The sequence below is a fragment of the Gobio gobio genome (genome assembly GCF_949357685.1).
Source record: "Gobio gobio genome assembly, chromosome: 21".
Taxonomy (NCBI): Eukaryota; Metazoa; Chordata; class Actinopteri; order Cypriniformes; family Gobionidae; genus Gobio; species Gobio gobio.
The window spans coordinates 17,368,549-17,382,673 of NC_137117.1; the positions used below are offsets into that span (position 1 = coordinate 17,368,549).

Consider the following 14,125-nt stretch of genomic DNA (forward strand, 5'->3'; position numbering starts at 1 on the left):
ATTATAATTTCACATGCTCTCACACACACACAGTCATCTTTTGGCCTGCTTTTGACCTCGCTCATTTTAGAGCACAAAGGGCCCCTGTGTGATATCAAAGGCAAAACATCTCACGCTCTGCTCAGATGGTCACTAACACAGACTAGGGCCCCTTTATTTTAAAACAGCTCAACAGCCCACAGACAGACCTTAACCAACCCCTAACCTCAGTATAAACACGTGCTCGCATATAAACAGAAATAAAGAGGTCATCTGAGATTGTCAGTCATGGCCGTCAATGAAAATCCAACACAAATGGATATGCTTTCTGTGGCAACACCAGGGTACAAAGACTGGATGGTACTATGAAACCAATGTATATCACAATATAATCAAAAATATAAAATGTATGACTTTTCGGTCCCACTTTATATTAGGTGGACTTAACTACTATGTACTTACATCAATAAGTTCAATGTACTTATTGTGTTCATATTGTATTGCAAAACACTTGCTGATATTGAGGTGGGATACAGGTAAAGTTAGGGACAGGTGTGGTGTATGGGTAGGTTTAAGGGTAGGGTTAGGTGTAAGGGAAGGGTCAACAGTGTAATTATAAATGTAATTACATAAATTAATTAAAGATGTAATTACATGCAGGTATTTTTGAAAATGTAAGTACAATGTAAAAACATGTATGTACACAATAAGTGCATTGTATAAAATTATTCATTTAAATGTCTCCTAATATAAAGTGGGTCAGACTATTCAAATAAACAAAAAAATATTTAATTTAATAAATTATAATTTTGAATATATAAATGTATTACATTTACAGTTCAATTCACCAAAATAATTGTATTAAAATATATAATATATAAAGTAGCTAGGCATATATATATATATATATATATATATATATATATATATATATATATATATATATATATATATACAGTATATATATATATATATATATATATATATATATATATATATATATATATATACATACAGTATATATATATATATATATATATACATACAGTATATATATATATATATATATATATATATATATATATATATATATATATATATATATATATATATATATATATATATATATATATATATATATATATATATATATATATATATATATATACATATATATATATATATACAGTATATATATATATATATATATATATATATATATACATACAGTATATATATATATATATATACATATATACACACAGTATATATATATTATTATATATATATTATAAATATATTACACAAAATAAAACAAAAAAATTTACTAATATTAAAAAATGAAAATGAAAAAAAATATATATATATATATATATTTTACATATTCATTTTGCGTTCATTTCCATACATTTTCACATTTCTATTTTAGTTTATTTTTCAAAGATAGATAAATGTATGAAAAATAAAAACTGTATATGTAAATAGAAGTATATCATATTAGAATATAGAGTTACTATATATATGAGATTAATCCATAACCATAACCGAAAAAATAGTTATTTTTCTAATGGGCACTTTTCATGCAAAAAAAAGCACAAAATGGCCCCAAAAAATATGCCTGTTCATGACTACCATTTGGGTTGGTAAATTATAAGTTATCTACATGTGTGTGGTAGGGAGGGAAAACTCAAATTCCACATCAATACTGTTTGTCGTGGTTTAAAAGTGACACGGAGCGACATCTGTCTTTGTTCTAGCCAATGAGGATCTCTCAGAAAGTGTGCACTTCCTTTCTTTCTATCAATCCTTTTCGCTTCACACATGCAAGGCCACAAAGGGCTAATGCGGGCCCCTGACACGCTTCCTCCAGGGCTTGGAGCCAGAGAGCTAGTCATACAAACACAACAGCCTGCCACAGAAGATCAGGGTGGCCCACATAGGAGAGAGCAGAGAAGGGGAGGATGGTGGATAAAGTGGATGAGCCACACACACACACACACACACACACACACACACACACACACACACACACAGAAATGCAAACACACCGCACTGAAGCCTGTCAGGATGCATGCCAAGTTGGTATGCTTTAATTACGGGAACGTCTTGACCATGAAAGAGCAGGGCCGCTTGCATGTGCGCTGCACACATGGAGATTACTCTCCAGTCACACAGCTTTCCACAGCCGGGATCGTTCCTCAACAATGGGCTGAAAGGGTCGGAGAAAGACATGGGGCTTGTGCAGAGGGAGGAGGCTGTCGTCCAACCCATTGAGATGCTGAGAGGAACATCCTGATATCATGCACGGTAATCTTGCACCAATGAAGACATAATGAATCTTGGCACGGGGAGGGTCTACAGATGGAGGGATCCCTCTTTTTCCCTCTCTTTGTCCTTCCCTCTCAAATCTTTCTGCTTTTTTGCACACTCTCTCACAGTTTTCAGAAGGAATTTTAAATCACTCGGCGGAAGAAAAATTCAAATGAAAGACTGGTTTCGCTTTACAGATGTGGCCTCAATATCCCCGGGCTTCCTTTTATGACGGACTTACAATTCTGTTGAAACCAAATGGAAGTGTGTGTGTGTGAGTGTTTGTCCACTGCCTCTTCACCCCTCTGACTTTGAAACTCAAATGGAAAGGCTCGCTCTTACACGCCAAGAGCTCCTAATTCGAGATTGTGAGTGGCTAGCGAGCATGCATTTGAGTCCGGGCAGCAGGTGTGTTGTTCGTGTAAGCAAGCCCATGGTTTGTGTCAGAGGGCCTCTCCGTCCTGATTGCAGGGTCCTCTCAAGGGACTTGATGCCTACTTGATAATCACTATGTCTGGAAGTGCCGAAGCCCCCAATAGCCTGCTGAGGCCGGACTGGCCCCCTTTCCTTTACAGTGCAGTGATTAGCATCTCAAGGGCTTCAAGAGAAACCAAGCCATGGAGGTCACAAGAGACTGAGGTCTTTGATATGATAAACTCAACTCAAAAAGCCTTGTGCAATTCAAGAGGCTCAAACTTGAAATGCAGGAACCCAACCCGTTTTCATGAAAAAAGTAACTATTTTATGAGATGGCGACTTCATATAAATTTGTACTAAAACATTCTAAGCATGAAGGTCCACCCTTATACCTTAGATCATACGGAAACATACAAATGAGAGCAATGAGAATGAGATTTCAGCAAATAATGATTTCTTTTTCTTCTTTTTTCTTTTTTATTTCAGAGCTTATATAATCAATTTTCATTGTTAAGGATGTATCAATATTAAAATATTGGTTGAAACCAATATTATTTTCATGTCTTTGTCGATAACCAATAAAAGCCCAGCCAATTAAATCAATCAATCTAATTGGCCAATATATTGTGCATCACTCTCCAAAACATCTTGTTTTTTCCATGAAACAAAGAAAATCATAGTAGTTTGAAACAACATTAGGCCGTGTGTCCACCAAAGCGTTTTTAGCCAGCAGAAAACGCCTAGCTCTGGGAGCTTGAGAGCGTTTTGGCAGCACAGTGTTTTTTTTTTTTTTTCAGTTGAGACACTTTGCTTGCTATGATACAGAATATCCGCTGAAGTGTTACTACAATCTCATTTCACAGTTTGTTTCAGTATTGTTTCTATATAAAAATGCAGATACAATATAAAGTATTTGATATGGCTCTTCTGTTATTATGCTTGTTGTTGTACAAGCATAATATGGCGGTTGGTCTGTGTTGCATTTGTTCCACCCCTCCACTGTGATTGGATGGCTGGGTAAAAAGTGACAGTTGAACATCAACATTCTTCAACTCTCGGCGGTAAAAAAACGCAGAGCGCTCAGCGCTTGAGCGTGAAATTGATGCTCAGCGCCTCGTTGCTCTCATGGCATTTTAAAAATGCGCCGCTCCCATTGAAAACAATTGGAAAAATACACCAGCCGCGTGAAAAGACGCTTTGGTGGACACACAGTCTTACAGCAAATAACCGACTGACTGATTTGAAAAGGAACGGGTTGCTACAGGGTGGCTAGTAAACGGCTATCCCCCTCTTCAAATCTTAACCTTAATGAAGCTTCAAAGGGCCTAATCTCAAACCAGAAGCTACAGATTATCCACCATTGGCCTTGTGACATGATGGTGGCCACTTAAAAGAAGAATAAACCTGCAGAGACAGGCTCCCATTCACAATGTCGTGCCTGGCCAGCAGTCATGGGAAAGCCACTATCCGGTGTCTCCTGATTCTGTTGTTTTTCTTGGATGGACAGATTTCCTCCAGTGGAAACGATGAGGAATAAAGACGCTGTGTTCTTTCTTGCCTTCAGGCGTACATTCAGGGTCTATATGGTGTTATCTTCCACAAACGCGCTAGTTCGGTACGGTTGCGTGATGAAAGGATTTCCATTTGATTCTGCTTGAGTGAAAAAAAACAATGCAACCATCAACGTGCATATATAATGTGACATTTGCCATCTTTAGGCATTGAACGATGTAAGGAACTACACTGAGCTTCACAAAAGGTGGCAGACAAGATCACTGTTCTCTCCCATAATCACTTGCAGCAGGTCTGTAGAGAAAATAAGGGTCTGGCAGCATTAAGAAGTCATTACCTTTAAAGTTACAAGGAAGAACTTTCCTACCAAGTGTCATCTCTGAGACAGCGCTTGAAAGGAGGTCCCGGAGGGGCCAAATGTATTGCCTCTGATCATGAAACGTAACAAACAGGGGAGCGCATTAGAATTCTGGAGGGCTGGCAGGACAATTGCGTGAGGTGCTTCCATAAACGGAGAGAGAGACGGAAGAGATGGCAGACACCCCACATATGCAGATGAGATGCATGACACACTCAGTTTCCACAACAACAGAGCCCAAGGGAGAGCTGCCCTGGTGACAAAGGCTTTGGCAGCCAGAACACCAAGACCTCCTCGCAGACAGCTCTTCATCCAGTCATTCTGTGATCTGGGCTTCAAGAGCTTGCCGGAACCGACTCACTGCTAATACACTAACGTGAATGGCAAACACAATTGTCATATAACCCTTATTAATAACACTTCACTTGAATGCATTATAATATGCCTTACAATCAGTTGCATGTTCTTGCAAATGGCTATAAGACATTGTATACTTAGTCTTGCCTTACTTGATGAAAGCTTTCAGAGTATAATGCATTAAATCACAATAAATAAAGCCATGCGTTAAAATGTCATGTGTTGTGTTAGGATCCATTATACATTTAAAGATGTAACCATGAGTGGGTATTATAATGCATTGTAATTATGGCTACAGTTATTTATGCATGACAAAGTGCATTTATATTAATATTATTATAATAATTAACAATATATCAACATAAATAATATTTGTATATATTATTATTATTTAAAGATAGTATTACAATTATTATTGCTTTGCAATATGGTTAAACTCATTAACATTTAAATTAATTGCATTTATTAATATTGCTTTATATATTTAAAAATCGTATATTCAAATTATTATTAATATTTTATTCAAATTAACTAATTAATACATGTAATTTATTAATTTGTGAATATATTGTTCATTGTTAAAGTTGGCTCTTAATATGTATATTAAAATGAATTCACAAAAACATAGTAGTTGTTTTTTTATGTAAATTGTTCATTATATAGTTATGCTAATAGTACCATACCAAACAACACAAACAATTATTAATTCAAGCGTTACTAGTTTTAAAACTCTTAAAATGTGTCCGCATACTATCTGTACAATCCTCATCTTTTCATCCATCACCAGTCCAGCTCGAACGTCTTAGATGTTCAGCGTGATTGATGAATGCTCTGCAAATGTTCTGGTGGGACACTCTGGGTGTACGGCCCCTACAAGTGTGGCAAGCGCAGGAGGGCAAACTGCAGGGATCGAGAGTTCAGTGTTAATGCGTGTGACTGACCACAGAGAGTGGCATGTCTGTTGTGACGAACGGACAGATGGCGCCAATGAGAGGAATGGAAGCGAGCAGCTGTTTCGGCCCTTCGCTGCGGGTGGAGGATGAAGGCGTGTCCGCAGTTGTCAGACAACGGGGATGACGTCAGGGGCGACTGCAGATGCCATTGGGCGGGCAGCTGGCCTTCCCTGGCATCAGGTGAGGTTGTGCACAGTTGCGCTGGACACAGCTGTGGCAAAAGCTGGCAAGCAGCATCCTAGGAATGTAGCTGGTCACATCCTCTGTTGGCATCTGGTAACAATAGTACACACACACACAGTCTATAGCTCTGCTGGAGAGCACAAGCGGCCGGCACACATCAGTGACCCTCTGTTCCACTTGACAGTGTCCATTGCTGCAGGATGGAGTCATGTCTGCATGCTGGATATCCACAGCTGTCAAAGAAACACAGGCCACCTCATAGCAGCATTAAACAAATGAGGCAGAAAATGAGAGAATACCCGACATTACAGTCATTCGGTTTACGAAGACACAAAGCACATAAACACGAGCTGTTCGGAGGGTGTATAAACTTTTATGCTAACACAGCGTCCTTCGCTCATTTGATGATAGCTTATTGGTATTTGTTTCATTTCGCAATAGCACGAATAGGTTTATATAAAATCGCCATCCATTACAGGCTAATTTTAGACTCACTCATGGGTACAGATTTCCCCCCCGGACTCATAGGTTAAGAGCTACTCAAGGGCACTTCTGAGCAAAGTCAGGACTTTGGGGGGGGGGGACCTGCAAGCACCTGGTTGAAAGTGTGCTTTCCTCACAGATGTCCAATGAGCTTCATAGCCAGGGGCTCTTTCAATCAAACCCATCTGCCAGTGCTTAAAATTGCCACATAGAGCAAGGGTACACATACGTGCACATTGCTTAGAGAGCTGCCTTGCTATCTTCTCCCTAGATATGCCGCAACCTTCTAAGAATACATATGCTGCAGAATTTGAACCTATATAACTCCACGTGCGACACAAATAGCCCTTCTCCCTTAAAGCGCACTGGAAACTTGACTTACAATTGACTCCGTTAGCGTGTTGCTAAGCTAACAACACAACAACACTCTTGACAAGCATAAAAATACCTATCACACAAAAATGAGTGAAAAAAATCCACTTTTAATAAGACTATTTTTTCAGCACTGAACGAAACAACCACAAGAAAATTATTTAAACTTGCATATCTGGTAAAAGTGATTTTTTATGTAATAAAAGCATCAGAACTCATTTCTTTTATTTTACAGGGTCTTAAAAATGTCAGTAGGCAGCACACTAGGTTTTTAGATTTAGAACAAAGCTAGAGTAGATAGATAGAACTAATAATACATTAAATAAAAATGGAATATAAAAACATTAAATATATAAAATATTAATAATACATTTTTATTCATATTATTGGGAAGGTTTTAGGATTCAGTCAGGACACGGTGACAGAAACTGACTGGATAAGAAAATGATAAAGACAATCTTTTACTTGTTCAAGGAGAAGAACGATGAATAGACACAGATTGAGACAGTGCCCGCAATAAGAGAGGAACTGGATGTGACATTAATTTTGTCTGTGTGAGAGAAAGAGAGTCAAGTGAACAGCTATCTGTACTGGCACAGATTCAGCTTCACCTTGACAATGAGAATATTAGATGCTAAGAAAAGTCACCACAGAAGAAAAATCACAGTTACGACATGCTGCAGTCAGTCTTCCTCGTATTTGTCCCTCACAGGCGTGACGCTTCATAACGCCGCTCGCAGCGACTGACTATGCAACAAACTTCCGAAGATTCGTTCCGTTCTTTTTAGCACGCTCCCTAATCACTGCCACCAATCACGGCTTCCGACGTTCCCACAGAGGACTACAAGATGTTGTCAATCATTAATCGTTCTCAATCAGGCGAGATTTCCACAAGGAGAAATCACTTCCTGCCGCGACAACGCACCCCCCTACCTACCCCACAAGCCTTCCTTCTTGCTCATTGCTTCCAAATGTTATCTGTAATTACCATTCGCTCTGCAAATTAGCTCAAATCAGATCATGCTTCTTAATTAAAGTGACATTTCAGCAGTGGAGGGGGTACACGTGTGGCTGCGCTAACATGCTAATTAGCCACGCTAACGTGCTAAATGATAAGTGACCTGTAGCCCTCCACCAGCATTTAGCTTCTCTTCGCTTGGACCTGCGGATCAGACCCGCAGAGGCGGGAAGGTGGACATTACATGAACATGAATGACTGGTTATTCACAAGCACCTTAATTGCCAGTCGCCACAAGTCGCAAGCTCAGGGCTGAAAAGACACATTAGGAACTGACCACATGCCGGTTAGCACATTAACTGTAACTGACGGGGTTAGCACATATATCTGTATGCCGTCGCATACAGCTATATAGAGCTCTGATTCAGATAGCTTTGACTGAGCTAGCGAACAATTGGTCTCATCCAACACATTTTAAACCCGCTTTATTAGCTGTTGTCTTCAATTTAGAGGCAGTCAAGCTGAGGCTTAAGGCTGGTGATGGCCAAGGAGGCCGGCATATTTATGCGTAGAGGATTTTTTTATGGAGATTTTCACTCCCGCAAACCCCCATAGTGGATTCTGTAAAATCACTGACATTGACCTCCTGTGAGCATATTTCTTAGCAGAGTCACACATCAATACATCTCATAAACAATATATATATATATATATATATATATATATATATATATATATATATATATATATATATATATATATATATATATATATATATATATATATATATATATATATATATATATATATATATATATATATATATATATATATATATATATATATATATATATATATATATATATATATATATATATAGAGAGAGAGAGAGAGAGAGAGAGAGAAAGAGAGAGAGATTTATACATACAACTAACTTGCAACATTACAAAATAAAAGGAACATCAAGAAGTCAATCAAGAAAAAAAAAAAAAAAAAAAAAAATAGTAATTACCAAATAGAAATTGTAATACAATTATTTTATATATCATTTAATAATATGAATATGATATGATTTAATGCACCTTTGAACATTACAGAGAAACAGTGCTTTAACGGGAGCAACACCATGATCGTGTTAAAGCCCTTTTACTTGCCAAAAAATATTTGTATGGCATTTGAAGTATGGATATAGAATAAATGCGTTAAAGTTAAACAAAAAAAGATTGTGTCGACATTTGATACATTTTATCAACAACAAAAAAAGGTATTTCTATCAGGTATATCAGTAACCATTTTGATGCGCTAAACCTTTTTTTGCAAAGATTAGATGATGATAGATTAGATAGATAGATAGATAGATAGATAGATGATAGATAGATGATAGATAGATAGATAGATAGATAGATAGATAGATAGATAGATAGATAGATAGATAGATAGATAGATAGATAGATAGATAGATAGATAGATAGATAGATAGATAGATAGATAGATAGATAGATAGATAGATAGATAGATAGATAGATAGATAGATAGATAGATAGATAGATAGATAGATAGATAGATAGATAGATAGATAGATAGATAGATAGATAGATAGATAGATAGATAGATAGATAGATAGATAGATAGATAGATAGGGATTGAGAAGATAAGAGAAATAACTTGAAAACATGACTAAACTGAACCAAACAATCTTCCATGTCGCAGTATAACAGCCAATCATGGGTCTTTTCTTCACAAACATTAACACACACACACACAAACTCGTACAGCTGTCTGCAGCCACTAAGATTTAGGCCCCTGATTATATATTCATACAGATGAATCAATAAGGCCTTGCAGCAACTGAAAGACTAGAGGAATTACAATGAGCCCACGTCAATAGACTACAGCTTTACATTTCATTAGGGCCAGACCCACACTTTAGCACTAAATGAATAGCAATAAAACAGCACCGCCGGCACAAATACACATCCAAGATCCAGAGCTGGTCCATCTCTTACAGCTCGGCTCTTGAGAGCTCCGACATATTTGGCTACGGCTCTGCAAAGGAACTAGATTAGCTGAGGTGGTTGAGCAACGAAAGGAGCAGGAACAGGAAGTTGGTGAGAGAAACGCACATGATTGGTACTCCATTAACTGACACATGCCGTCAACATATGTACATACACCTTTCTAGCTTTCACCTCATTTGGAACCTAGACACACACACAGTGTATTTGCACACGGGCCATTGATTTCTGTCTAATGACACAGGCAGAGCTGTCCAACTTATGGCTGCTGCAGGAAGAGCAAGGTGGAGGAGAAATGTGATTCCGATCATGGGATATCACTTGACATCCGCTGATCCCCCCTCACCACCCCCGCGCACAACCTATATCCAGCCAGCGGTTTAGACATCACACCAGGGTCATATACAAGGACTGAGACAGGATTACTGCATACTTCAGCACAAGCACGTTTGTGTAGAAGTGTGTGTGCATGTGGCTGGTTTTCATATTCTTGCGAGCAAATGTGCCTGACTATTAGTACTCTAATTCAAATAATAAAACAGAAAGAGATGTTTGGTATTACCAATGTAATACCAAGATTCCCTTATGGTATTACATTGGTGCTTTGATATAAACCACGGTACTGAATGATTTCCACATGTGAAATATTTCAAAGACTACAAATGTTACTACAAGTGTTCAAAAACGAGGTGTATTTTTAACCAGGGAAATTATGGAAATCACCAACAACATGGTGGTCTTTGAAGAACCTTTGGATACCTTGTAAACACTATGAATACTGAAATCAGTCCTATGATGTAAATATATTATGAAAATCTCAAATCTCAATTTCTATTCTATTCTATTTTCCCATTTAAATCACAATATTTTTTCTGTCCGACTAGGACACCATCCCAAAACCTTTATGAACATCCGCATCCTACCTCAAATTAACACATACAATCGCATTACCGCAACTAAATATTAAGCATACACCTCACCTTCTTTATCCCGCCGCTACGGGTGCCGGTGAAGGCAATGGTGTGTCCACGATAATCATACGCCGCCACTGACGTCATCCCATCGTCTTTGTCCATGAACAAAGGGATCCCCTCGATCGTAGTGGTGCCCCCTAGAGGCTGGTTGAAGTCCTGGCCACAAAAGTTGTCATCTATCTGCAGAGGCTGTGGGGAGAGATAAGAAAAAGGCAGAGTTATTCAAGTAGTTAGTGAGTGGGAGTTGGGAGCGATGGTGGCCGGTATGGCATTTTCACTCGTCTTAATCTTCTGCAATACCAATCCATTGCTCGATATTCCTTTGGGTCATTAAAGGCCATATACTGTATTTTCTGTGCTAATGAATCAGCCAGAGTCCCACACTCACACAGATATATCGCAGGATGAGTCCCTGCACTTGTGCTGCTAGAAGAACAGTCGGAAAATATAGAGGACCTGAGGGAAAAATCTTTTTCAGCTCTTTACTCCCTTGTATGGAAAAACTGCTAACACGGACATGGCCAACACTGAATGTCGCACACAGTGCCTTATGCACAAACGATCCCTAATCATCCCAAACAAAGACGACCGCACAATGCACAAAGTGTCCCGGGAGACGTCCTCCTCGTTCTGGCCGACAGACTGGGCTCATTAGTAGAGACAAAAGTGGCCATGACCCCTACTGCCCCACATTGCTGCCCAACGGTGCCCCTCATCCTTCACCCAGCGAGGGGTGCCACTGCTGCCAAGGATGACCCGTTCCAGGCAGCGGGAAGGATATTCAGGCTCCCGAACACTGTACCGGACCAGCACTGTGCCCTACAACACAAGAGAGCATGTCCTTCCCTAACCCCATGGGAGACGTCGAGATTTGCTCTGAAAATAGAACGAACAGAAGGGGATTGGACAAACAGACCATGAGTATCCCTAAGGTTAGCGACCGTCTGGGTTACACCAACCATCATACACCTACTGTAATTACAGTCAGCCTGCACTCAGGTACGAGCAGGACTCATCTCCAGAGGGAAAACGTTTGTTGCTCACCGTTTGCAGTTATTGCCGCTAGGTGTTATTCTCAGTTAGACGAGGAAACATTATGTTGGCAGAGTTAATGACGCTGGTAATGGCGGTTAATGCAAGCCAACCAATGAGGCTGGAAATACCACTTGCGTTAGCAAAGCTCGAAAAGTGCTGGAAAAGACAAGGTCGTGGGGACAAACCACAACTAATGGCGTGTACCGAGTGAATGAGTCCAACCTGGAAAATGGCATTGCCCCAGTGCATCGGGGTGTGCAACATTCAGATTTAAAGAATTTAAATATCATAGGTAGTTAAACTGGAATAACAGGAAGCTGCATTTACCGAATTGCAATTCAAAGAAATTCAACACAGCATCCTGGGAAAGGAAGTGTTCTTCTTCCTATATATTTTGAGTCTACTGTACTTTCTCACATTAAAATGTCAAATGTTTGCTACCTCAATTTACATTCAGGAACTGAATTGGAATTTTAAAAAGTAATCTCAGTTCAATTCTTAAAGAGTTAGTTCATCCAAAAATGAAAATTCTGTCATTAATTGCTCACCCTCATGTCATTTCAAACCCGTAAGACATTCATTCATCTTCGGAACACAAATGAAGATATTTTTGATGAAATCCGAGAGCTCTCTGACCCCTCCATAGACAGCAATTTAATTAACAGTTTCAAGGCCCGTAAAATAGCCCATGTGACTCCAGTGGTTCAACCTTAATTTTATGAAGCGACGAGAATACTTTTTGTGTGCAAAAACAAACTAAAATAACGACTTTATTCAACAATTTCTTCACGTCTATGTCAGTCTTCCGGGTTATGTCAGAGCTACACCAGAATGCCGGCTTCCCATTGGCCAAAGCTGATCAACGCATGTCTGTGATGCTGACGCAGGAGTTGGCCAATGTAAACTGTGCAGAAGACTGACACAGACGAGAATAAATTGTTGAATAAAGTCGTTATTTTAGTTCGTTTTTTTGCGCACTAAAAGTATTCTCGTCGCTTTATAACATTAAGGTTGAACCACTGGAGTCACATGGACTATTTTAACAATGTTTTTACTACCTTTAAGGACCTTTCAATGGAGGGGTCAGAGAGCTCTCGGATTTTATCAAAAATATATTCATTTGTGTTCCGAAGATGAACGAAGGTCTTATGGGTTTGGAACGACATGAGGGTGAGTAATGACAAAAATGTACTTTTTGGGTGAACTAACCCTTTAATTAATTTATAGGGGTTCATTCATGAGAAAATGCTACATAGGTATACATGTACATCATTAAACAAACACACACGGTCGATTCAGAAATCTGCTGAAATGTATTGCTCTTGCCTCCTATTCAGCACCCCATTTGAAAACTGCAGAAATAGCAGGGCAGCCACCCATAGCCAGTGACCGCGAGTGGCAGCGATGCATATCTATCGGAGGTACTCCACTATGCCTCATGTAGATTTCTTCTTTTTACCCTTCTTAACTCAAATTACAGCCTCATTTTGAGGCAAAGAGAGAGGGAAAGATGACTAAACAATGGGGCAAGGTGGACTACACAAGAGGGGAATGTGTCCTGGGCAAAATGTTTTCGGTGGGAGGAGAAGGGAGGAGACGGATCTCCTGACCCAAGAAGTAATCTCATCTCTCTCATAAATTTCTAGATTCCAAACAGGGCGTTAAGAGACACGGGCATGTTAACTAGTTAAAGACAGACACCATGCGACCACAGTTTCTTGGGCTGGACTGAGACTGTCATCTCCAATATCCGTGGATCGTGAGGGGGATGACAGCTGAGATGGAAGGGGGCCGAAATGCCTCTGACAGGCTGGACAGGAAGGAGATGCCTCAGAATTCAGTCAGAGAGCATGAACCTCAAAAACTTAAATGAACCCATCTGTGCCATTGAAGATCATAACTGACCCGTCCTGATAAATCATGGCACATTTGCACTTTTCCCCCAACAATTGTTCTCATGTCAACAACCAACATAAAATGTATTAAATTCCAAATGTACAAATGTTGGAATTTAGAAGGATGTTTCAAGCTGACCTTAAAGAAATAATTCACGCAAAAATAAAAAATCTGTTATCAATCACTAACCTCATGCGGTTCCAAACCCATATGACTATTTTTCTAGAAAACAAAACATGATTTTCTTTTTTTTTTAAGGAAAATATTTGCCTCTGAACGCGGACTAGTGCTGCCAAGCTCCCAAAGCACCATAAAAGTGATTC

The 14,125-nt window shown here is 38.9% G+C and overlaps 1 protein-coding gene across 1 annotated transcript in view; it reads right to left on the reverse strand.

Annotated features, from left to right (window-relative positions):
- plxna1a (plexin A1a) overlaps positions 1-14,125 on the reverse strand; it is a 252,074-nt gene that overhangs the window by 190,809 nt on the left and 47,140 nt on the right. The window contains exon 3 of the mRNA XM_079802430.1: positions 10,878-11,060. Coding sequence (XP_079658556.1) covers positions 10,878-11,060 — 183 coding nt within the window. The remainder of the gene's footprint in view (positions 1-10,877; positions 11,061-14,125) is intronic.